Here is a 26,142-nt window from a genome sequence, read left to right as displayed (position 1 = left end):
GAGAAGAGTGCGGGTGGGAGAAGAGTGCGGGTGGGAGAAGAGTGCGGGTGGGAGAAGAGTGCGGGTGGGAGAAGAGTGCGGGTGGGAGAAGAGTGCGGGTGGGAGAAGAGTGCGGGTGGGAGAAGAGGGCGGGTGGGAGAAGAGTGCGGGTGGGAGAAGAGTGCGGGTGGGAGAAGAGTGCGGGTGGGAGAAGAGTGCGGGTGGGAGAAGATTGCGGGTGGGAGAAGATTGCGGGTGGGAGAAGAGTGCGGGTGGGAGAAGAGTGCGGGTGGGAGAAGAGTGCGGGTGGGAGAAGAGTGCGGGTGGGAGAAGAGTGCGGGTGGGAGAAGAGTGCGGGTGGGAGAAGAGTGCGGGTGGGAGAAGAGTGCGGGTGGGAGAAGAGTGCGGGTGGGAGAAGAGGGCGGGTGGGAGAAGAGTGCGGGTGGGAGAAGAGTGCGGGTGGGAGAAGAGTGCGGGTGGGAGAAGAGTGCGGGTGGGAGAAGGGTGCGGGTGGGAGAAGAGTGCGGGTGGGAGAAGAGTGCGGGTGTGAGAAGAGTGCGGGTGGGAGAAGAGTGCGGGTGGGAGAAGAGTGGGGGTGGGAGAAGAGTGGGGGTGGGAGAAGAGTGCGGGTGGGAAAAGGGTGCGGGTGGGAGAAGGGTGCGGGTGGGAGAAGGGTGTGGGGAGGTGGAAGAGGAGAGTGAGGATAGAGAGGAGTAAGGGGTGAGGGGTGAGGAAAGAGGAGTGAGGTTGACTGCATTGGATAAGTATCCTATGAATACCATAGCTGGTTAAGATCAAGCATTTAATGATGAGTGCTTGGAGTTCACGCGTTCCATAGTTGTTTTAATCATTGTAATCCTCCCAATTATATTGCCTTCATAACTGAGTTTCCCCACGGAGTAACCAGGCTCGGCTGCGGAAGCCTTCACGTCGATCCTGCTGGTTAATTTGTTTCGGTAATCTATACAAACACACATAAAGTACGTCAAAACTACAATCCCAAAGGGGTTTTTTTTTTTTTTTGTATACAAGATCGAGGCTCATGTAAGAGCTAACATTAATCACAAAAAAAAACGGACACACAAAACATACAATAAAGGCAGCGCGAGACAAGATGGGGGGGAGAGAGGGAAGCACATAAGTACAACAGCAGAGAATCGGGAGATCTGTGGTCAGAATGGGAAGGCTTGAATGGATGGAGAGGTGGATGGAGGATGGATGGAGGATGGAGGATGGTGGATGGAGAGGAGAGGATGGAGAGGAGAGGAGAGGAGAATGGGAAGGTCAGAATGGGGATCAGGGAGATCGGGAGATCTGTGGGAGGGAGAGGGCTTGGGGGCGTGGGGAATGGGAAGGTGGGAGGGGGGCGGAGGGGGTGGTTCGAGGTATAAAACACATGGACACTGCTAGGACTTCCAGGAAAGAAGTTGTTATTTCAAAGAAGTGGATCTGGTGTGAAATTAGCAGGGGTAGAAAAGATCAAGGTTTTGGATGGGGGAAGATAAGAGATGGTGGTGAACAGCTGTTCTAAAGACCTGGAGGAAGGAGTGGGATTGAAGAGAGTGGGGGAGTTTGTTCCAGAGGTGGGAGTAAAGAGGAATGAAAGAGTGAAGGTGAATCGAGAGTCTTGATTTTGGCAGTTTAACCATAACAGGGTTGCAGGCAGATTGTGTGCGTCCTGTAGGAATATTTGGGGGACAGAGCACAGACAGAGCTGGGGGAGCGAGGCTGGAGAGGAGTCGGTAGAAGACAAAGACCACCAACCTGCCTGCGGTGAGTGAGTAAAAGGCCCTCGGAGTTAGCTTCATCGCGGGAGATTCCAATGATTCTGAAAGCTTTTGTTTCAACAGCGTGAAGCCGAGCTAGGTGCGAGGAAGGAGCACTAGCCCAGAGGGAAGAACGGTATTCCATTGAGCTGCGGATGAAAGAGATAGAGAGGATTTTCCAGAGTCAGAGAGATCATTGATGAAGACCAGAAAAAGCACAGGGCCCAGAACACTGCCTTGGGGAACTCCAGCCTGAACAGGAAGGGGAGATGAGAGAAATCCATTCAGGGCCACACGTTGACTACGACCAGAGAGGAAGTCCACAAACCATGCATGGAGATTTCCATGGATACCACAGGAGGAGAGTTTGGAGAGCAGAGCGGGGTGCCAGACCGTATCGAAGGCACGTAATATGTCAAGGGAGACAGCTCTGATTTTCTGTTTGGCATTAAGGACCTCCATCCATTGTTGAGACAGCAGAAGCATCATGTCCAGAGTGGAATGACCTGGTCTGAATCCAAATTGATGATCCGAGATCAAGCCATTGGAGAAGAGGAAGGATTTAATGTCAGAAGTGATGATTGATTCCATGAACTTGCTGATTATTGGGAGCAAGCTGATTGGTCTGTCGTTGCAAGGATCTGTTTTTGCACCTTTTTGTGTTAAGCGGTAATGTTGGTTGATTTCCAAGCTGATGGCAGATGACCTTGAGCAAAAGAGAGGGTGAAGAAAACAGAGGCAAACACAGAGTTGAGGCATTGTCACGTACGGTGTCAGCTGTGTAGCCATTTGAGGTAAGGGAGGGGATGGAGGGGGAACAAGCGTTAGGCCTCGGTCCCCCGTCGGTGAAGTGATGCGAGTTGACAAAGTGGCATACGCAAGGCGGCCATCTTGGATGTTGACGTGGCGACCCAATTTTCAATAGCGTTCTTCCTTATGCCAAGATACACCCACACACCAGATTGGAAGTTGGCACTTCGCTTATTTTTCAAGATATTCCGCTCACAAGGTTCAGACATATATATGGTGGCGGCCATATTGGATCTTGACGTGGTGCCCCAATTTTCAATAGCGTTCTTCCTTATGCCTAAATACACCCACACACCAGATTAGAAGTTGGTACTTCGCTTATTATTCAAGATATTTCGCTCACAAGGTTCAGGCATATATATGGTGGCGGCCATCTTGGACTTTGACGTGGCGACCCAATTTTAAATAGCGTTCTTCCTTATGCCAAGATACACCCACACACCAGATTAGAAGTTATTACTTCCCTTATTTTTCAAGATATTCCGCTCACAAGGTTCAGACATATATATGGTGGCGGCCATCTTGGATTTTGACGTGGCGACCCAATTTTCAATAACGTTCTCCCTTATGCGTAGATACACCCACACACCAGATTAGAAGTTGGTACTTCGCTTATTTTTCAAGATATTCCACTCACAAGGTTGAGACATATATATGGTGGCGGCCATCTTGGATTTTGACGTGGCGACCCAATTTTCAATAACGTTCTCCCTTATGCGTAGATACACCCACACACCAGATTAGAAGTTGGTACTTCGCTTATTTTTCAAGATATTCCACTCACAAGGTTGAGACATATATATGGTGGCGGCCATCTTGGATTTTGACGTGGCGACTCAATTTTCAATAACGTTCTCCCTTATGCGTAGATACACCCACACACCAGATTAGAAGTTGGTACTTCGCTTATTTTTCAAGATATTCCGCTGACAAGGTTCAGACGTACATGGCGGCGGCCATCTTGGATTTCGACGTGGCGACCCAATTTTCAATAACGTTCTCCCTTATGCGTAGATACACCCACACACCAGATTAGAAGTTGGTACTTCGCTTATTTTTCAAGATATTCCGCTCACAAGGTTCAGACATACATGGCATCAGACATACATGGCCGCGGCCATCTTGGATTTTGACGTGGGTTGCACCCTCACACCAAATTAGAATTCGGTCCTTCGCTTACGCACGCCGCACGCACGCACGCACGCACGGGAAAACCATAGTCCCCCCTTTCGCTCCGTGGTGCGACGGGGGGACAATTAAAGTGGGAATTGTCGTAATTCAATTCAAAAATATATCAAGTCACACATAGTACAAAATGTCAGTTGATCGTTTTCAAAGTTCAAACCACCATGGCGGAATTTCAACACGAGGTCAGTGAACGTTTTTACGTATCGATTTTACGAAAATAAAATAGTACATTTTTAGCAGGCAAGGCATCACTAGAGGCACCGCACGTCGCACCCCAGGCACGTGGGGGCGAGTTTGAAAAAGAAGAATGATCAGAAGCAGATTGTTTCTCCATAATGTTTTCCGAGTTTGAATAACTAGTTACCCTCGCCAGAGGAGAGGGTATTGCATTTGAGTCCGTTTGTTTGTTCCATGGCAATTTTTTTTTTTTTGCAAGTATGTTGATCACTCCGGTGTGTGTGGTGTGTGGTGTGTGTGTGTGTGACTGTCTGCTCACTTATACTTGCCTACAGGTCACAATTTTAAACCGATCTTCACGAAACTTTAACAAATGGTAGAGTTCGTGGTCCGACAAAATCCTATATATTTTTGGGGTCAAAAGGTCAAAATAGGCAAAGGTCAACCACTTTTTTCAAATTTTAAAATCCTCAATGTTCATCCGATTGACTTGAAATTTGAATAGGATTTACATATCCGCTTACTGAATTCAACCACCAACTATTTTTGAGATCAGCGAGTGCCAAAAGGTCAATGTAGGCCAAAGGTCAACAACTTTTTTTAATTTCGAAAATCCTCAATTTTTATCCGATTGACTTGAAATTTGAAGAGGATTTACATATCGGCAAACTGAATTCAACCACCAACTATTTTTGAGATTAGCTTCTGCCAAAAGGTCAACATAGGCCAAAGGTCAACCACTTTTTTCAAATTTCTAAAATCCTCAATTTTCATCCGATCGATTTGAAATTTGAAGAGGATTTACATATCGGCAAACTGAATTCAACCACCAACTATTTTTGAGATTAGCTTCTGCCAAAAGGTCAACATAGGCCAAAGGTCAACCACTTTTTTCAAATTTCTAAAATCCTCAATTTTCATCCGATCGATTTGAAATTTGAAGAGGATTTACATATCGGCAAACTGAATTCAACCACCAACTATTTTTGAGATTAGCTTCTGCCAAAAGGTCAACATAGGCCAAAGGTCAACCACTTTTTTCAAATTTCTAAAATCCTCAATTTTCATCCGATCGATTTGAAATTTGAAGAGGATTTACATATCGGCTTACTGAATTCAACCACCAACTATTTTTGAGATCACCATAGGCCAAAAGAGCAACATAGGCCAAAAGTCAACAACCATTTCAAATTTCTAAAATCCTCAATTTTCATCTGATTCACTTGAAATTTGAATGGGATTTACATATCAGTTAACTGAATTCAACCAACTATTTTTAAGATCAGCATAGGCCAAAAGGTCAACATAGGCCAAGGGTCAACCGCTTTTTTCAAATTTCTAAATGCCTCAATTTTCATCCGATTGACTTGAAATTTGAATTGGATTTTCATGTCAGCTAACTGAATTCAACCACCAATTATTTAAGACGTCAAAAGGATGCTCCACTGAGTGCCATGCGACTTTGTTATGTTTTGCCAAGTGTCACTCTATGAGTGATTTTTTCATCTGTTTGTCTGTCTGTCTGTCTGTCCGCACAGAATAAATATGATGTTCTCTGCAACCGTTGGTCCGATTGACAGGAAATTTTCACCATAGGTCCAACTCCACCTGTATAATTTTTTAATGATAAGACGTCGTAGGTCACGTGATTCGGCCGCCATCTTGGAAAAACCGAAAAACGTTGCACCTCTATATATCCAAAAGCGCTGAATAGAAAAAATTGAGACATGGCTCATTGTAAAGAACTCTCCATGGGGAATAAAATATGTTAATGATGATGTCATAGGTGCCTCCATTATGACGTCATAATTCAACAAGTACAAAACTTCATCCAATCAAGATGAAATTTCTTGAGCGCCATGTCGGCATAAACCGGTGGAGAAAAAAAAAACAATGATGATGGGTTTGCAATGCATATCAGAGCAAAAACCAAGCCATGAGGTCGAAGGAACTGCCTGCAGAGCTCAGAGACAGGATTGTGTCGAGGCACAGATCAGGGGAAGCCTACAAAAAAAGCTCTACTGCATTGAAGGTTCCCAAGAGCACAGAGGCCTCCATAATTCTTAAATGGAAGAAGTTTGGAACAACCAGGATCCTTCCTCGAACTGGCCGCTCGGCCAAACTGAGCAATCCGGGGAGAAGGGCCTTGGTAAGAGAGGTGACCAAGAACCCGATGGTCACTCTGGCTGAGCTCCAGAGATCCTGTGTGGAGATGGGAGAAACTTCCAGAAGGACAACCATCACTGCAACACTCCACCGATCTGGGCTTTATGGCAGAGTGGCCAGACGGAAGCCTCTCCTCAGTGAAAGACACATGAAAGCCCGCTTGGAGTTTGCAAAAAAGCACCTAAAGGACACTCAGACTGTGAGAAACAAGATTCTGTGGTCTGATGAAACCAAGATTGAACTGTTTGGCTTCCGCCTGGCCACTCTGCCTTAAAGCCCAGATCGGTGGAGTGTTGCATTGATGGTTGTCCTTCTGGAAGTTTCTCCCATCTCCATACAGGATATCTGGAGCTCAGCCAGAGTGACCATCGGGTTCTTGGTCACCTCTATTACCAAGGCCCTTCTTCCCCGATTGCTCAGTTTGGCCGGGCGGCCAGCTCTAGGAAGAGTCCTGGTTGTTCCAAACTTCTTCCATTTAAGAATTATGGAGGCCACTGTGCTCTTGGGAACCTTCAATACAGCAGAATATTTTTTGTAGGATTCCCCAGATCTGTGCCTCGACACAATCCTGTCTCTGAGCTCTGCAGGCAGTTCCTTCGACCTCATGGCTTGGTTTTTGCTCTGATATGCATTGTCAGCTGTGAGACTTCATATAGAGAGGTGTGTGCCTTTCCAAATCATGTCCAATCAATTGAATTTACCACAGGTGGACTCCAATCAAGGTGAAGAAACATCTCAAAGATGATCAAGAGAAATGGGAGGCACCTGAGCTAAATTTCAAGTGTCATAGCAAAGGGTCTGAATACTTACGTCAATGTGATATTTCAGTTTTTTCGTTTTAATAAATTTGCAAAACTTTCTGAAATCCTGTTTTCTCTTTGTAATTATGGGGGTATTGAGTGTAGATTGATGACGGAAAAAATGAATTTAAACGATTTCAGCACAAGGCTGCAACATAACAAAATGTGAAAAAGTGAAGGGGTCTGAATACTTTCTGAATGCACTGTATCTAACACCAAAACATATACTACAATGGGGAAGAGCCAACCAAGCAGATTTAACAGCCTGGCAGCATTCACAAGGGTTTATTTGGCCTTTTGCATATGAAGTCAAGGCTCGTGGAAGAGGTAGAGCACTTTTTTTGTACTACGCACAAAGTATCATCAAAATGGCGAATTGCCATATGGACACTAGCCCGACCGGCCTCGACTGTCAAGTTTGAAAGTTGTGTGTTGGTTGGAGTAGAGATGTGGTAAAGGTTGGAGAGAAATGACTGCACTTATCATCTGGTTCTGTCACGTAGTGGCCACCTTCTGGTGTCATTTGTGATCAGGTTTCTCCAAACATCCCTATCCTGCATGGTTCCCCAAACCTGGAAGAGACAGCTTGGCTGCAGCCTTTACCCCCATCCATCCAGCACATACAGTCTTACTCTTCCTCTTCTTCACTAAACCAGACTTAGCATGGTTCACTTCTGCAGACTTTCATTTTCTGCATGCATTATGTGTCCAAAGTATGACAGTTTCTGTTTCAGCACCAGTGCTTATAATATACATGGTGGTCAAATTGGTTTGTTCTCGCAGTCTCGGGAATTTTTAACATTCGTCTCCAAAACTGTCAATCTTCGGTACTTACATTCACTCTTTTTCACCATCCAGGACTCACATCCATACATTGCAACTGCAAATAGCATATCACTGCCCTTATTTAAAATAAAAATAAAAAAAACACAAAAAATAAATAAAGAGTCCAAATACAAATGACTTGGCTGCATCCATTTATAAAACTTAAAATATATTCTCCAAACAAATCAAATGGGTACAACTTCATTGACATTATGTTTGCACAAGTAAATGGAGAAGAACATAATGGACAGACATCAGTCATGTGTCTACACGCACGTACACACGATGGGAAGTCTGGAAAATGCTGCTAAACCAAACATTGACAGGATGAACACAAAATCAATTTACATCGTTTCAACTTAATGATAGCTTGTCATGTCACAAATCCCTCAAATTAGAGGGACCCAGATAATGGGTCAAATGCAATCACAAATAATTTACTTTCCACGATTCAGAAAAATCAAGTCCAGCATGACAAATCTTAAAGCACATCATTACCGGGGGCGTCGAGCGGCAGTTTCTTCGATATGCAGACGTGATTTGTCCCATGTTCAACTTTTACATTGCATTTCAAACTAGAGGTTCCAGGGAACCTGAACTCAACTGGTCTATATCAATATGGTTAGAATATGCATAATAGAACCACAAACTATATAGTTTATATGTGCTAAAATATGACAAAAATTGATTTTTCAATATGGCCGCCCTGCCGTGCCCATTTTTGGGTGTGGAACGCCCAAATGCAATCCCAAACGAGTTTATGTCTTAAAGATGCTGCATAACAAGTTTCATCAAATTTGTTCAATATTTGTGACTTTTAGAGCGTAGACGTCGAATTGTTTACAGACAGACAGACAGACAGACGACGGACACTGGGTGTCGACAAAAACTCAGCTGGACCTAGTCCAGTTGAGTTAATAAACCAAACAGCCAAACAACTTTGATAGTTTGTGACCATAATTGCAAAACAAAATGAAAGTGACAATGGCTGCCAGGCCTAATTACCTCACGACGTGTTTACCACAAGAAATTGTGGGAGACTGTCAGTGCAAGTTTATTTCAATATGGCGGGTGTTTGGCTGGTTTGAAAGGAGACTGCCATTTTAACGCGTTCGGTCATTGCTAAAACCAGCCGGGTGATCTGCCAAGATGGTTGTAAACAAAAACTACCCTAAAATGCGATTCCTCAGCTCATGTATGTTGTTGTTATTGTTAAAAGCCAATCCTGTCGATTCCAATTTTTTTTTGAAAATAATCACAGTTATTGAAAGTTATCACATTGCAAAGATAACAGATGCCGTACATCCTTGTAGGAGTAATAAAGCTCATACAACATTACAGTTTAAACCAGGAATTCAAGTCTGTATTGGTCTTTACTCAGCCAACAAGCGTAACAGATCCTTGGAATCTGTTACCCAAGGCAAACAACACGAAGGCAGCTTTATCAAATACACGTCGAAGTTAAAGTACGTTTCACAAAATGAAAATACCGATGAGGCTTTTCCACTAAAGCATTTCCTTCGGTTTTATTACTTGATAAACAACCTTCCCACCACAAAAGACTTCGTTACAGACATGCATAATCCATTACGAAATGTACACTCATGTTTCTATTAAGCAAGAGAGTTGCCAAATACATCAACGTTTGCACAGACTTTGTTTTGTAACATTTATTTACGAAACAATTAAACTTAACTTAAAGTGTCATAGAGGAAAGCACCCAATTAAAGCACTTGCGACAACACTCAAAGCATACTTGCTATATGCAACATTAAAATGAAAAAATAAACTAGAAAGAACAATCAGAGATCGAATACCATCGCCAGGACTTATTTCGCGTGCCGGTCGGTGTGTTTGTTGTGTTTATGTGCCGGTCGGTGTGTTTGTTGTGTTTGTGTGCCGGTCGGTGTGTTTGTTGCGTTTGTGTGCCGGTCGGTGTGTTTGTTGTGTTTGTGTGCCGGTCGGTGTGTTTGTTGTGTTTGTGTGCCGGTCGGTGTGTTTGTTGCGTTTGTGTGCCGGTCGGTGTGTTTGTTGTGTTTGTGTGCCGGTCGGTGTGTTTGTTGTGTTTGTGTGCCGGTCGGTGTGTTTGTTGCGTTTGTGTGCCGGTCGGTGTGTTTGTTGTGTTTGTGTGCCGGTCGGTGTGTTTGTTGTGTTTGTGTGCCGGTCGGTGTGTTTGTTGCGTTTGTGTGCCGGTCGGTGTGTTTGTTGTGTTTGTGTGCCGGTCGGTGTGTTTGTTGCGTTTGTGTGCCGGTCGGTGTGTTTGTTGCGTTTGTGTGCCGGTCGGTGTGTTTGTTGCGTTTGTGTGCCGGTCGGTGTGTTTGTTGCGTTTGTGTGCCGGTCGGTGTGTTTGTTGCGTTTGTGTGCCGGTCGGTGTGTTTGTTGTGTTTGTGTGCTGGTCGGTGTGTTTGTTGCGTTTGTGTGCCGGTCGGTGTGTTTGTTGCGTTTGTGTGCCGGTCGGTGTGTTTGTTGTGTTTATGTGCCGGTCGGTGTGTTTGTTGCGTTTGTGTGCCGGTCGGTGTGTTTGTTGTGTTTGTGTGCCGGTCGGTGTGTTTGTTGCGTTTGTGTGCCGGTCGGTGTGTTTGTTGCGTTTGTGTGCCGGTCGGTGTGTTTGTTGCGTTTGTGTGCCGGTCGGTGTGTTTGTTGCGTTTGTGTGCCGGTCGGTGTGTTTGTTGTGTTTGTGTGCCGGTCGGTGTGTTTGTTGTGTTTGTGTGCCGGTCGGTGTGTTTGTTGTGTTTGTGTGCCGGTCGGTGTTTGTTGTGTTTGTGTGCCGGTCGGTGTGTTTGTTGTGTTTGTGTGCCGGTCGGTGTGTTTGTTGTGTTTGTGTGCCGGTCGGTGCGTTTGTTGTGTTTGTGTGCCGGTCGGTGTGTTTGTTGTGTTTGTGTGCCGGTCGGTGTGTTTGTTGTGTTTGTGTGCCGGTCGGTGCGTTTGTGTTTGTGTGCCGGTTGGTGCGTTTGTGTTTATGTGCCGGTCGGTGTGTTTGTGCTTGTGTGCCGGTCGGTGTGTTTGTTGTGTTTGCGTTTGTGTCGGTAGAAGATAGAAAGACCGCCAACCTGTCTGCTGTGAGCGAGTGAAAGACCCTCAGAATCGGCTTCATCACGGGAGATACCAATGATTCTGAAAGCTTTGGCTTCTACAGCGTGAAGTTGATCTAGGTGTGAGGCAGGAGCACCAGCTCAGAGGGGAGAGCAGTACTCCATAAAGTTGCGGACAAAAGCCTTGTATGTGGTGAGGAGCTCAGTTGTGTCAACGAAGGACTTCGCACGATGGAGGATGCCCAGACGGAGGATGCCCAGTCGGCGACTGGCTTTGAAGGCGAGCGTGGAAATGTAGTTTTCCCAGCAAAGATCATGGCAGATAGAGATGACCCAAAAGCTTGAGTGACAGAACTTATTCAAGAGGATTGTTCAGAAAGTAGATGGGAGGGTTGTCCAGACAGTCTTTTCAGAGAGACAAAGTGAGAGTGTGAGATTTGTCAGGATAGAAAGACATGTTCCATTTGTTTGACCAGTTTGTGATATTGTCCAGGTCTGCAGAGAGTGAAGAGGCTGCTGCCTGCCGTTCTGAGGGTTGAGATATGGAGTGGCAGAGAGTGGAGTCATTAGCAAAGAGATAGAGGATTTTCCAGAGAGTCAGAGAGATCAAATTAATTTAAGCAGGGAAACTGGAGCTTAAGGTTGTTGATGTGTCACCACATGGAGGGGGGTGTTTTATTAACTAGGTAGGGTCTAAGGCTAGTTCTCCCAGTATGTGATTACCCCTTGTGACCTTTTCCTACGTTTTTACAAATTGCAACAAGGCCATCCAATAAAACCCATGCTTGTTATAACAACAATAACTAGAACGGCACTCAGTAGAGAGCATACATACCTCCACCTGGTTGACCATAATCACTCAATGGTGAAGAACCACTTGAAAAATTATATTTGCTGGCTCCAGATCTTCACCAAAATTGAATCAATTCTTCCTTGTCACACACACGATATCTCCACCAAGTTTCGTCCAAATCCGTCCACAACTTTTTGAGATATGCTGCTATGTATAGTTTTTGGCCCTATTTCCCAATGGTGAAGAATCACTTAAAAAATGAAATAATACTCACATCCGAATCCACATTCAGATCTTCACCACAATCGAATCGAATCGTCCTTGTCAGACACCCAATATCTCCACCAAGTTTCGTCCAAATCCGTCCACAACTTTTTGAGATATCCTGCTATGTATCGCTTTTGGCCCCATCTCCCGATGGTGAAGAATCACTTTTAAAAATTCTAGTAGCCGGATCCGAATCCGGATCTTCACCAAAATCTAATCATTTCGTCCTTGTCACATACGCCACATCTGTGCCAAATTTCGTCCGAATCCGTCCACAACTTTGAGATATTTTGTTCACAAACGGACAAACAGACAGACAGGGGTGAAAACATAACCTCCATCCACCTTTGGTGGCGGAGGTAAGAATAACAACCTACCATTAAACAACCATAACCTACACCATGTCAACAGAAGCCGAACATTCTCGATTGGCAATTAACCCCGCCCACCAACCGAGTAAGGAAAAAAGGCCACGCCCCGAGGTTCGTTGTTGGTCAAGCAAGACCATGCGGCGATTGGACCGAGGACGTGAGAGCGAGAAGGTTAGAAAAGGGAGAGGAAGACTCTTTCGCTCAGCTGGTTCTGGCTTGAACAAGAAGCTCGCCATTGTTGGTGCGATTAGTGGGCTATTGATTTTGAAGCACTTTTGAGGAGAGTGAGGAGGTCTTGGCTGCATGGGCAGCATTGTGAGGGAAGAAGAAGAGCACATCTTTTGGTGCTTTCTCAGTAGTCTTTTGTCTCTCTCTTGTTCTGGCTCTTGTCGAGAGCGGTCGCTGTTGTCTCGGGTGCACTGGTGAGGAGACATGTCAGAGCTTTGTGAACTTTTGCAACGTTTGAGGAAGAGGTGTTGGTGGCGGTTTGTGGGGCTCTTGGTGCTTCGGACGGAGTTGGGACTGAAGGAGGACCGACCGCACAAATTCCCTCATGTACGTGGTGCTGTGGAGAGCGACTCGGTGCCATTGTTGGGTGTTTCCCGCGCGAGCGGCTCGGGCCACTTGGTTCTGCCGACTTCATTCAACGATCTCGTTGAGCAAGCTGAGTGCCGGTCAGGTTTAAACCATATATTTTGCTTTTATCATTCCCCTTGTATGTATTTGTGTCCGAATGGAAACGTCTCAAAATTAGGATTTATTTTTACCACACCCCTCATTTCACCATTTTCGTGTTGCATGAATTTTTATTCAACCATTCAACTCACCGCAAGCAGGTAGGAGGTCTTTCTGTCTTCTACAGACTCCTTTCCGGCCTAGCTCCCCCAGCTCTGTCTGTGCTCTGTCCCCCAAATATTCCTGCAGGTCGCACTAGATCTGCCAGCAACCCTCTTCTGGTGAAATTGCCAAAATCAAGACTCTCTGCTCACCTTCACTCTTTCATTCCTCTTTACTCCCACCTCTGGAACAAACTCCCTCACTCTCTTCAATCCTACTCCTCCCTCCAAGTCTTTAAAACAGCTGTTCACCACCATCTCTTATCTTCCCCCATCCAAAACCTTCATCTTTTCTACCCGCGCTAATTTCACCCCAGATCCACTTTTTTGAAATACCAACTTCTTTCCTGGAAGTCCTTGCAGTGTCCATGTGTTTCATACTTCTCCACCCCCCCCCCACCCCCCCCACCGACCCCTTTCCCATGCCTCCTCCCCCGAGCCCTCTCTCTCCCACAGATCTTCCGATGTCCCTGCTCTCAAATGTTGTGCTTGTGTGCTTTCCCCTCTCCCCCCATCTTGTCTACTGCTCCCCTTATATGTTTTATGTGTCCGTTTTTTTTTTGTGATTAATGTTAGCTCTTTCACGAGCCTCGATCTTGTATACAAAAAAAACAAAAAAAAAAACATTATTGTGTTGCATTTCATTTGTTGTGTTGTGTTTCTTTGTTGTGGGTTTCGGGAATCAACCCGTGTCCTTCGTCCAGGTAAGCACCTCTTTCCTTCACCCGCGCACGACAGACCAACCGCCAGTTTCGGCTACGCACCTCAGAAGTAAAAACATTCCGCGATTCGTCACCCTGCGGCATTAACCGCCGGGGCAGACACGACAGTATGTTTTGTGTCAGATAAGGATTAGGACTTTGAATAGCTGACAAAGTTTTTGAAACAAGCTGAAAGTAAATGGAAAAGTACCCGAGAGAAAGGGCTGTGCCTCTGCACAACGAAATACTTAGATAATTATTTCTTCAGCTCATCGGATAGGCAGCTGCTCGTATTGCAAACTCCCGACCATGTGGGTCGGTGCAAGGCCCGAGTAGACGGGTGCTTGCTACACAACCCTACCCAACCCCCCTCCCCCGATGGATTTCTACCAGTGAATGGACCGTTTATTAGGTGCTTCTGAACACCGATGGGAAGGACATATCTGGAGCTTGTGCGTGTACAGGGTAGGTTTAAAATGATATTTACTATTAATCATGTTAGGAGGGGGGAAGGGGTAGGAGCTATGGGAGCTGTTTTAAATGTATTCTATGTTTGGTTCCAGGGCCACAAGAGAGATTATGCTAGATTTTTGCATCTATTGCTAAAAAGGAGAAGTGTGTGTATGCGAGTTAATATTACTTCACTGTGGCCGCTAATTGTATCAACAGGAAATTATAGGAAATCAACATCTCGGTCTCATCAACAGACATGTCGTATTGCTATATTTCACGAGTGCGATATTCATTCAGGAAAAGAACAATTAACCATTCTAATATTAACGATTCTAATATATCTACTCTTTAGTCTAAATTCTGAAATGTATGTTTAAAAGGAGATTACAATCAGATTTCATGCTAGCAACGGCAGGTTAAAATGCCTGGCGAGCCGAACCGAATTACTGTAAGCTTGCATTGTTATAGTATGTACTTCATAGACATGCTCACATTTTAATGCTACATAATTTATCGACATATGATATTCACATATTAATTGTACATAATTTATATGGGTACAGTTCCCACATTTTAATTGTACATAATGTCGGTATGGTTCCCAAATTTTAATTGTACATAATTTATAGGCACATGGTGCTCACATTTTAATTGTACATAATTTATAGGCACATGTTGCTCACATTTTAATTGTACTGTAGATCATTTATAGATGTACGGTGCTCACATTTTAATTGTACATAATTTATAAACATACTTACATTGTAATAGCACATACATTCTAATTGCAAATAATAATTATGGAAGTGCTGGTTGAAGAAAGGTAACGTGTAATACAGGCTACCACCAGGTAGTAATCTAGCTTTGTTAGCACATTACATGCATACAGACAGACCCAAATGCAATACTATATCCTTTGGCAAAGGATAAAAAATTTTTTTTGACCACTGGACCTGTAGCTTAACTGGGAACTGGCACAATGTACCGTAACCCAAATTTGGTAGCATTCTGACTGGTGGGTCTGGAGAAGATATTTGAAGGAATGTATGCAATTTTCCAAATAATTGACCAAGTCAGCCATTTTGACCTACTCAAAGTCATGTGACTGGAACGAGCTTTGTAAACCCCGTTACCAGTCAAGAGCAGAGCTTTGCTGCCACATTTCATCCGATCGGCCCAGCAATTTGGCCGGAAAAGTCAAAATAGGTGACGGGCGGTGCACGATGGCAATACTTCATCTGGAATTCCAATTCCAAATAAGGTACAAAGATAGGACATCTCAATTGTCATGAATAAGACACATTTGGGATACTATATGAAGTACTATCTAATATATAAAGCTCATTTTAAACACCGACTCACTGACTGACTTACTGATATTAACGCAGGTGTCATAGTCAGCTGAAATTTGTCATGCCGATGGACATCGATGCCGGTACAAAGGGAACAAACACAGAACCGTCGGAAAGCGTACATAAATGAAAATTTATGTAAAAATCCATAATTGCATACGTAAAAAATAAATAAACCTAAATTGATATCTAGCAGGAGGTCAGTGATGTTTGCTTATAATAAGAAAGCTTTTGTTTATTATGTACTTTTGTTTATTATGTTCTTCTATCAAGCACGGTTCATCATCGCTTACCACACTAGTGTATATATTGTCACGTGACTACCCTTGGTGAACACCGTAGGGTAGCATGGAGGGCCAAACGAGCTTTAACTCCGAGGCGTTCAGTTCAAATGGCGAAGAATACGCGTGGGGAAGCAAGAGGGAGGAGGCGAAACCAGAGCCTTACCTGAACGGCTTCCACTCGACTTCTCCACACCTGAAAAAAATAACTCAAACGAAAACGGATTTAAAATGTACAAAAACAAGCATTCCGAGTATTGCGCTGCAATACATGTCCCCTACCGGCAGTCTGTCGTCCGGAAAACTGTTGGGGAAATTACCAAAGTCAAAGTGCCATAACTTTGTCAAAAATGATCGAAACGTCGTGAAGTTCGAACTTGATCTGTAACTTATCATGAGGAAACCATGTACCAAGTTTGAAATCATTAGCATTAGGAGTTTAGAAAAAAAGTCCGGAAAACTGTTCTTTGCGTGACGGACTGACAGACGGACAGACTGACAGACGGAGGGACGGAGTGCAAACCTATAGTCCCCTCCGGTGTACACCGGTAGGAGAGTAATAACAGGTTTATTTAAATAAATTCCGGAACAAAGAAAATGCACGATAAACTAAATTCCTAAATTAGGACGTACTCACAACAGACGCGAAAACAGACGAAGGATAAAAATGAACTGAAAAGAAATGTCTGTGGTTATTTAGTGGCACTTAGCTCCAATCGCTGGTGGGGTCTCGTCAGTAATCGTGGAAATCATCCGGGGCCTTGGCGGGAACCGCACGTTCGTTGGAGCGCAGCGCGTGGGCGAGAAGCCAGGCCTCGCTGTGCGTCTTTTCACTCCGGTCCTCGTCGCGCTGCAGCGAGCAAGCAGCGCTCGTCCACCCGTCGTTCTTGCTTGGAAAGCAGCGGCTCTTTCTCCTCACTACCACCAGCAAGATCTCCAAACACGGCCGTTCACGATCGCTTCCTTGAGCCCGAGAGAAAAATGTCACCCTTCATACGAGGTCCAGGCGAGAAAAAGCGCAAGAGGGAATCGCGACTGTTCGCTATGGTCATCAGCATGAGAAGGTACAAGAAAGATAAATGTCGGTCAGAGCGTTCTGAACTCCCCACGCGCAAGAGAACAAAATGTCGGGAACGGTCTTTTGTTCCTTGGGCTCTGATGTCATCTCAACACGTTTCCGTCCCGACCCTATCAGCGAGTTCCATATTACTCGTCCTTTCTGTAAATCAAACCCCGCCCAATCACAGCATGGCCTCACAGATCTTTCGTACAGTGTGCTTCCAAAGTCAGCGGCCGGGCGTCATGCCTGGCTTCCAGTGGTTTTATTACTAGTGTATTTAATTAGGGTGTCGATTGCGTAGCTTGGTTATGTGTCTATAGTGTGGTGCCAAAAGGGACATAGGCATAAAGTACAGAGGTAATGACATACAGGGGATAAATTACCCATAATCCCTGAGCTAATTAACATACCCCACTCCTCGTAATGGGGACAAAGGTACACTTGCACGACACACGGTCTACCTGATACCGACTTATAGTACATCAAGGTGGTTCCTCTTCTTCGCGACAGTCGGAGTACACTAAACTATACACTCTACCTCGTCTATGGTGTCACTACCCCCTACAAACGTAACTATATATATATATATATATATATATTGTTACAGATACGACTTTGATGGTATGGTGGGCCGAGCGGGATGGCCGCCGTATCCGTACAAGTTACCCCGATTGCACCCGGGGTTGACTAGTCGCGCTATGCTAGACCAATGAAGGAAAAAGAAGACACACGGCTGGAATTAATACGACACGACACCAGGGATACGGTTCTCAAAGGTTGTTATTACAATTGCGGAAGGTTTAGATTACAGGGACAAGAGGGAAACATAGGAAGGTGGGCACTTAAACACACTTATATTATCCCCGGACAGACGACAGGTAAACGCGGGACAAGGCTCACTCACACGGGGTTTGATGGCCAGGAAAGCGGGTAGCGATCGCTCCAGGTGCACCTGTGCTCAGGGCAGGATCACGTACGGTGGTGTCCAGAGATGCGTGAAGGTATCACAGCGCTTGTGGGTCGCGACTTTGGTCTCAAGCTGGGGAGGTCGCTCAGCGCTCGGGAGGGTGGCGTCTTTTCCTTCCAAGCTCGGGGCGCATCTCACGTCACGTCCGGCGCGGGGCCGCGTATATCCGGCGGGGAGTGACACGCCCTCGGCTCGTTAGCGCCGCCCCAGATGGCATCTCATTGGGTGCGGGGGTTACCGGCTCCGCCCTTGACGAGGGGCCGACAGGGAGCCCCTTCGTGGTAACCCCGTGGAGCGCGTGGTCAATGGCGGCTAACCGAGCCGGAAGGAGGACGCCCACTCCCCATGCCGTCACCGCGCCGCCCCCCTCTTTTGTTGTTGTTGTTGTAGTTGGCGCTTCTTCATGGGGAAGAGATGCGGAGAGGTATGGGGAGGTCCTAAACTTCCTAACAGGTGCCATATAATCACATTCTGGTGCAACGAAGAGTCATAATTAATGGAAACAAGTCCTTAACTGACATAGATTAAGAATAACTAGCAAGATGTCCTATAATTGTCTACGTGTGGTGCGGGGGACCTGGGCACGACATTTAATGGGGGGATGAAGGGGAAGATCGGCTCTAATGGGTGTTGTTTACAGACAATGGGACTAGGGAATGGGGTAAGGGAGAGTTGGGGAGTATCGGAGAAAATAGGGGAATATTTACAAGCGGATATGGAGGCCAAATTCCATATTCGCAACATTGCACCCTTCTCTACCCTCGGGGCGTCCCGACCCGATAAATTTTTACCTACTTTAGTGTGGCACGCAATGTAGTTCCCTCTACTATTAACTCTACCCTGAGTGCGACAGTTTTACAGATATTCACAAATGAGTAAATATGTCCCCCTGCGACGTTGCACCCTTCTCCTCACAGAAACACACCCACAGGATAACCGAATCCGGAAAGAATTCTCAAACTAAACATACAGCCGGTAGGGAGTATTATTTACAAGACTACGCTGCTATTTACACTACGATCCAGGACCTGTTTTTGGAGGAACACATGCAGATGTTATGCATAGAGAGAGCGCGCTTGCCAACATCGATACACCAACCCACGAGTGCTCTGTGGCCGACGGCCTTTAATAACGTGCAGAGCACCCTTTCCGAGCATCACCAGCACCACCCCACCACCAATCGGTGCAGTCACCATTGTTCATTGGAATAAAAATAACTTCAACAACCCCTAACCCTGCAGGTGTCTCTTGCTCTTCTTGTGGTGCACTTGGTGGTGTTAACTATTAGTGGTTCACCTGTATGGCATAGGTGCCACGTTGATCCATAGGTCCATCCCCGGGTGGTGCTTGGCCGCAAACGAACTGCGGTCCATTGTGGGTGGCCACAACCATTGCGGTCCATATGGTGTACCGATCCAGGCAGCGAACAGCGAAAGTGCAGGCCCACAACTGCGCAGCCAGCACCTCTCTCTCCTCTCTCTCTACCCCAAAGCCAGATCCTCGGAGGTGGGAGACAAAAGAAGAAACAAGTGAGTAAGGTGGTAAGGGCGCAAAAGTGCACGCAATATAAGGTAATGCACACTGGGGGCACATGGGAACCAGGTGAGACAGGTACGTTCCTATCGTACGCCCCCCCCCCCACCAGGTAACCTACATGGCCCCTCCCTTACCCCTTACTGTATCCACAAAACACAACACTACCCATAAACATCTACTTTACAAATCAAAAAACATCCCTACTGTCTTCCCCGTTCCTCCCATAAACCAAATTCGTCTTCTCTCCCTCCTAACCAATCAAATTTGCCATTTTCAACTCTCATCAAAATTTGCCATTTTCAACTCAACATCAAAATTTGCCATTTTCAACTCAACATCAAAATTTGCCATTACCAATTCATCATCAGTCCCTCCTAGGGAGGGAGAGATGGAATCACCCCAATGTCTCATCCACGTCGTGATGCGTCTCACAAATCCTCACAGCAATCTCATTTCCTGCAACAAACAAAGAAAACACAGGTGTGGAGTCATCATCATCACCACAGGTAAGTGGCTGCGTATGGTGCGACAGGTTCATCAATCCTAACTATCTCCTAAATGACTTTAACAACTTTACACTACCCGGGGTCTTTCTCCGGCCAAACCATTGGCCCTCTTACACTATGGGTTCTAAAAACCAATTCCCATTGGCCAAACTGTGGTGCTTTTCAATTTGGGGTCTCACTCCCCCGATTCATCTCCCGGTGCCCTCGTACAATTTCTGGGCTGCGACGTGTACCTCTCCCAGTGGGTCTACCCACCTGCACACCTCCACCACTGCAGTTGCCTCCGAGCTTACCTGCTCCTTACCCTAACCTAACTACCAGGGGAAGGCCCTCTGGCACTCTCCCCACTCGGTGCCCTCTCTGGCACTGGGCTGCCCGATCCACACCCGGGATCCTCAGGCACCCACTCACAACTACCGGCTCCCAGAGCCCACCTGCGGCCTCACCTGGCCGACATCCTCACAGTGGTGGAGTGCCCAACCAACTACACACACTAACAGGCTACACGCCCAGCCATTTCCACAACACTAATGCACCCATTCACAACACCATTCTGCAACCGCACCACAAATGCCAATATCCAACCACAATTTACCTGCACCCTCTACCTAACACTTACACTACCCGCCCCGGGTGCTCGTGAAAGGGGTCCACTCTTCCCCCATCCACACCTTCGCACCATGCACACCACTCCGTACCACTCACTCCAACTCTCTCCACACACCTGTACCTGCACACCTGTGCTCTCACACCTGGTGCCACCTGCACCCTTCTCTCCCCAAGCGCATTCGCGCTGATCCACACACTCACTACTCATACACTGCTCCACACACCTGTCCAGTTGCACCCCTGTGCAATCACACCTGTTCAATTCTCACAAACACGGCATCATCTCAGCTAACTACTCCCTTCTGAAACTTGCGCTTCCCAGTCGTCCCTTTAAACTATTGCGCTCCCTCGTCATTATAATCCACACTACTCTGCCTGCGTCCCCACTACAGGTATCAGTCACTAACTAACCTTAACGTTACCTAAGGTCATCTTCGCTAGATCCCTACACACCATATCCTAACCCACCCGGGCTAGTTTTCACTGCCATACACCCCACAAGCTATTGCTCCTTTGCCCCCCACATGGGAAGGATGGTGGATTTGCCATCCCACCACATCGGGGGTCTCTCACTACCAATTTCGCTCGTCCAAATCCAACAATTCAAAAATTTGCCAATCACTACCCATCATCTGCCCATCATCTGCCAATCACTACTGCCAATCCCTTGCCAATCATCAAATTTTGTTTTTCTCTAATTTTGGGTCCAAAACACTAACCTCATCACCCAGTCGACTCACTAATACCTCTCGGTGCGCCAATCCCTGTCCAAAGCCCGGCTTCGTAAAGCCAAGCAATGGATGCTGGTTGTTTTGTGCCAGCGGCTGGATGCGTCCGGCACTCGGTGCAGGGACGGGGGCTTACCCGGGCCGAGATCCCACGCATCACCTCGGCGTGGAGCCATCCAATGTCCCGATCTCGACCTGCCGGCACGTCTCACCAAACAGTGGTCGCCATGACGACCCTTCCTATCCAGCCGCCCGCTCCGCCTAGTGGAGCACGGACGCGGCCGTTCAAAGCGAGGCCCAGCACGCACCGAGGGCCCGATTCGGCTATAAGTCGTTCTAAACTCTATCCCGTCTAACGTCGATGCTTCACCTGCATGCTTACATCCCGCAGCCCGTTCCTTGCTCACACCTCCAGCCGTTTCCATGCTCCTTGTACCGTTCCTTACACACCCAGGCACACCCATTCCACTCACAGCCTTGGTCACACACCTGACCACCGAACACTTTGGCACACATTCGTTGGTCGCACACCTCACCAATACACCGCTTCGCGCCCCCTCCTCGGTCACCTCCTCTGTGACAATCACAGGTGTGCCCTCATTCGCACACCCAACCACGTGCCTCACCACCAACTCCAGCGTGCATTCCCACTCACGCTCTACCATTCCAGGTGTGCATCCTTCCATCCCAGGTGTACATCCTCGCTCACCTGTCACAACTAACTCACGCTCCTTGTCACTCTCACTACTCTCACCTCCATTCTTGACAGCGCACTCACCCTTACTCTTGACAGCGCACTCTTTCCTCATGCACCTGTCCGTCACACACCTTCCTCGCGCACACTCTCCCGTTACACCCTCTGTAACACTCACCACAGGTGGACACTCTTCCTTACTTCTGACAGCGCACTCTTTCCTCATGCACCTGTCGGTCACACACCTTTCTCGCGCACACTCTCCCGTTACACCCTCTGTAACACTCACCACAGGTGGACACTCTTCCTTACTTCTGACAGCGCACTCTTTCCTCATGCACCTGTCCGTCACACACCTTTCTCGCGCACACTCTCCCGTCACATCCTCTGTAACACTCACCACACCGCGCTTCCATGTGCTCCCTCGCACACACGCTACGACCGACTCACTCTCGCCAGCACACTCACTCCTTGGTACACACTTTTTCCTCACACACCCCAGAGTCGGACTTTCTCGCACACCTCCTCTTTCGCACACCAGACCTGTCGCACACTTCACCCACGGCCTCTCACGAACACCCGGGTCCATCTCGACCCCCAAGCTCCTTAAATCCCCTGGCGCATCATACGCACGACCATATTGGTCACCACTTACACCGGGTCCTCTTTCTCTTCGCTTCTCCTCCATCACCTGCGAATCCCTCATCCGGTTAATGAGCACATCATCACGATCCGAACACAGACTTTGGACCAATTCTTTTACTTCCTCCTTTATCTCTTTCTTATCCCCTCTCCGTCGCTTCTTAATTTCGCTCACCCCTTCTTCCACTTCTTCTAATTTTTGCTTCATCTCCTTCATCTCTTCGTGCGCCCCTTTAAGTTCTTCCTCTAACTCCACTTTATTTTTTTCTATGTGCTCCCGCACCTCCCGCTCTTTAACCTCCATTACCTCTACCACCTTGTCCATTTTCCTCGTCAGGTCCTCATGTACCGTCTGGCACTCTTTTTTAATTACCCCTACGTCCTTTTTCATCTCTTTCTGTGTCGATTTTAAACCCTCTATTACCGCTGTGTTCTTCTTTACCTGGTCCCCCAACTCCTTTTGTCCCACTGTCAGTTGTTCTACTCCCAGCGTCAACTCCTCTATACCACCTTGCAATTTTACAGTCCCCTTTCTCACCTCTTTCTCCATGCGCTCCTTACAGTGCCTCACCTCCTCGCGCACTCCTCCGACCTCCTCACTCACTCCTCTTCTGATCTCCTCTCCCATCACTTGCATCTCCTGCCCAGATGCCACCCTCATCTGCTCCATTTCCTCCCTGTGAGCATCCAGTTTGGTTTCTACCCCCATTCTGACCCCCTCTATCTGCTGCCCCATTTGGTTAACTTCCCTTTCCGCTTGGTCCCTCATGTCCCTCAATTTGCCTTCCATGGTGTTTTCTAACCCCTCTAACCCATTTTTCACTCCCTCTATCTGATTCTCCTGGGCAGCCATTCTATTTTCTACCCCCTCTAACCCCTTTTGCATCCCTTCCATTTGATTCTCTTGAGCGGCCATTCTGTTTTCTACCCCCGTTAACCCATGTTTCACCCCTTCTATCCCATTGTCTAACCCCTCTAATTTCTTGTCTAATCCCTCACCGGTACCCCTCGCTTCGTCCCTCATTACCCCCAATTGCTCACTCCGAGCCCTCGCTTCGTCCCTCATTACCCCCATTTGGCCCTCCATCCTATCCATTTTTGCATTCAGTTGGGTCAAGAATAATCTGAGGTCAAACCCGGTTTGCCCAGCGTCCCCAGCCGCCACCGCAGGCTCGCCCTCCGCGGCGCCGCTATTTTGGGACCCTTCAACCACGTGAGCGAGCGCGCCGTTTTGCGCGCCCGCTACTTCGTGCGTGACGGCGCTATTTTGCGAACCTGCCGCCCTCACTGCTTCGCTCTCCTCTTGTCCCTCAATTTGGTCCTGGATCGACCCTACCTCACTCTCCTTTACCGGACCCCAGCTGTCTTGACCCGCCATAGCGCGACTTTCAAAATTCGGTTTTTTTATTTTTATTTTCGTAAAACAAATTCAAATTTCGGCCGTTATAATTTCGCGCGGGAAACGCGCTCCGAATCGATTCGGTCGAGCGCCGTACGCGCTCCGGCTCGATTTTCCCTCCCAAAATTTGGGCCTAACTAATTTAGTCCCGGGTTCGAATTCCACTCCTCGACACCAATTGTTACAGATACGACTTTGATGGTATGGTGGGCCGAGCGGGATGGCCGCCGTATCCGTACAAGTTACCCCGATTGCACCCGGGGTTGACTAGTCGCGCTATGCTAGACCAATGAAGGAAAAAGAAGACACACGGCTGGAATTAATACGACACGACACCAGGGATACGGTTCTCAAAGGTTGTTATTACAATTGCGGAAGGTTTAGATTACAGGGACAAGAGGGAAACATAGGAAGGTGGGCACTTAAACACACTTATATTATCCCCGGACAGACGACAGGTAAACGCGGGACAAGGCTCACTCACACGGGGTTTGATGGCCAGGAAAGCGGGTAGCGATCGCTCCAGGTGCACCTGTGCTCAGGGCAGGATCACGTACGGTGGTGTCCAGAGATGCGTGAAGGTATCACAGCGCTTGTGGGTCGCGACTTTGGTCTCAAGCTGGGGAGGTCGCTCAGCGCTCGGGAGGGTGGCGTCTTTTCCTTCCAAGCTCGGGGCGCATCTCACGTCACGTCCGGCGCGGGGCCGCGTATATCCGGCGGGGAGTGACACGCCCTCGGCTCGTTAGCGCCGCCCCAGATGGCATCGGCCCATGGCTTCTCATTGGGTGCGGGGGTTACCGGCTCCGCCCTTGACGAGGGGCCGACAGGGAGCCCCTTCGTGGTAACCCCGTGGAGCGCGTGGTCAATGGCGGCTAACCGAGCCGGAAGGAGGACGCCCACTCCCCATGCCGTCACCGCGCCGCCCCCCTCTTTTGTTGTTGTTGTTGTAGTTGGCGCTTCTTCATGGGGAAGAGATGCGGAGAGGTATGGGGAGGTCCTAAACTTCCTAACAGGTGCCATATAATCACATTCTGGTGCAACGAAGAGTCATAATTAATGGAAACAAGTCCTTAACTGACATAGATTAAGAATAACTAGCAAGATGTCCTATAATTGTCTACGTGTGGTGCGGGGGACCTGGGCACGACATTTAATGGGGGGATGAAGGGGAAGATCGGCTCTAATGGGTGTTGTTTACAGACAATGGGACTAGGGAATGGGGTAAGGGAGAGTTGGGGAGTATCGGAGAAAATAGGGGAATATTTACAAGCGGATATGGAGGCCAAATTCCATATTCGCAACAATATATATATATATATATATATATATATATATATATATATATATTGTTGCGGAGATGAGGACTGTATTTTTTTGATTGTGTGCTGTATTATTATTATTATTGGTTATTCTGCGCCCCCCTACCTCCGGAGCTGTGTAAAGGTGAAAGGGCATCCCATAATTAGTCCACAAGCATACACGTCAGCCAAGTAATAGAATACCCCTGTTTGATAGTTATCTCTTATTCTGTGTTTTAGGGTAAGGCTGTGTCTCCCATTAATTGAAGTACTCCATTGCACCAGTGAAAGAGAATAGATCCCCTTTCATTCCCATCCCCAAAATCTCCATTTCCTTTTACATCCCCTTTCGTCATTGCCGAGCCTCGATTGCCAATTACCTCCCCTCCAAAACCGCCATTGACCACGAGGCAGGGTCGGAGAAGAAAGGCGTGTCTCCACCTCGTCATAGAGGGGAGGAGTGAGCCAGCCCCACTTGACCAACCAGGGCCGAGGTGAGCACACCGATGGGCGTGTCAGGAAGGCCGGCGGCTTGATCGCTGGAGGCGCTATAAAAGGCGCGCACGCAAGAAGCAAGTGAAAAGTCAAGAGGCAGTCAGTGGAGTCGGTGGTCAGTTGGTTGCGTTGGTTGCGGTGAGGAGTCGGTGGTGGTGGTCAGTTGGTTGAGTTGGTTGTGGTGAGGAGTCGGTGGTAAAGAGTGAGTGGACCAAGAAAGAGTTGAGGGTTTGGACCAGACGAGTCGGACAAGTCCTGGGAAAGCACGCGACGTCCACAGAAGCCACAACAGCCACTTTGGGCCTGGACGGCGGTACTGAGCAAGGCCGTGAAGGAACGGCGGCTGCTAAACGCGCCGATCGTGCTGCAGGACCCCCTTGGACCTTCCTCTCCCTCCAGCCATCCACCTCC

General features: G+C 47.4%; 1 protein-coding gene across 4 annotated transcripts in view; it reads right to left on the bottom strand.

The window, feature by feature from the left end:
- The window catches only part of LOC137437928 (uncharacterized), a 71,660-nt gene that overhangs the window by 7,629 nt on the left and 37,889 nt on the right, over nt 1–26,142 (bottom strand). Inside the window, exon 1 of one of the 4 annotated variants that reach the window (XM_078766297.1) lies at nt 19,121–19,395. The exons of the other annotated variants lie outside the window; for them this stretch is intronic. Coding sequence (XP_078622423.1) covers nt 19,121–19,197 — 77 coding nt within the window. The 5' untranslated portion in view covers nt 19,198–19,395. Of the gene's footprint in view, nt 1–19,120; nt 19,396–26,142 lie in introns of those variants that run through there. 4 annotated transcript variants of the gene reach the window in all.

The sequence above is a fragment of the Myxine glutinosa genome, chromosome 12 (genome assembly GCF_964187855.1).
Source record: "Myxine glutinosa chromosome 12, kmMyxGlut1.1, whole genome shotgun sequence".
Taxonomy (NCBI): domain Eukaryota; kingdom Metazoa; phylum Chordata; class Myxini; order Myxiniformes; family Myxinidae; genus Myxine; species Myxine glutinosa.
The sequence above is the reverse complement of the archived record's forward strand: the minus strand, read 5'-3'. Positions and strand labels throughout refer to the sequence as shown.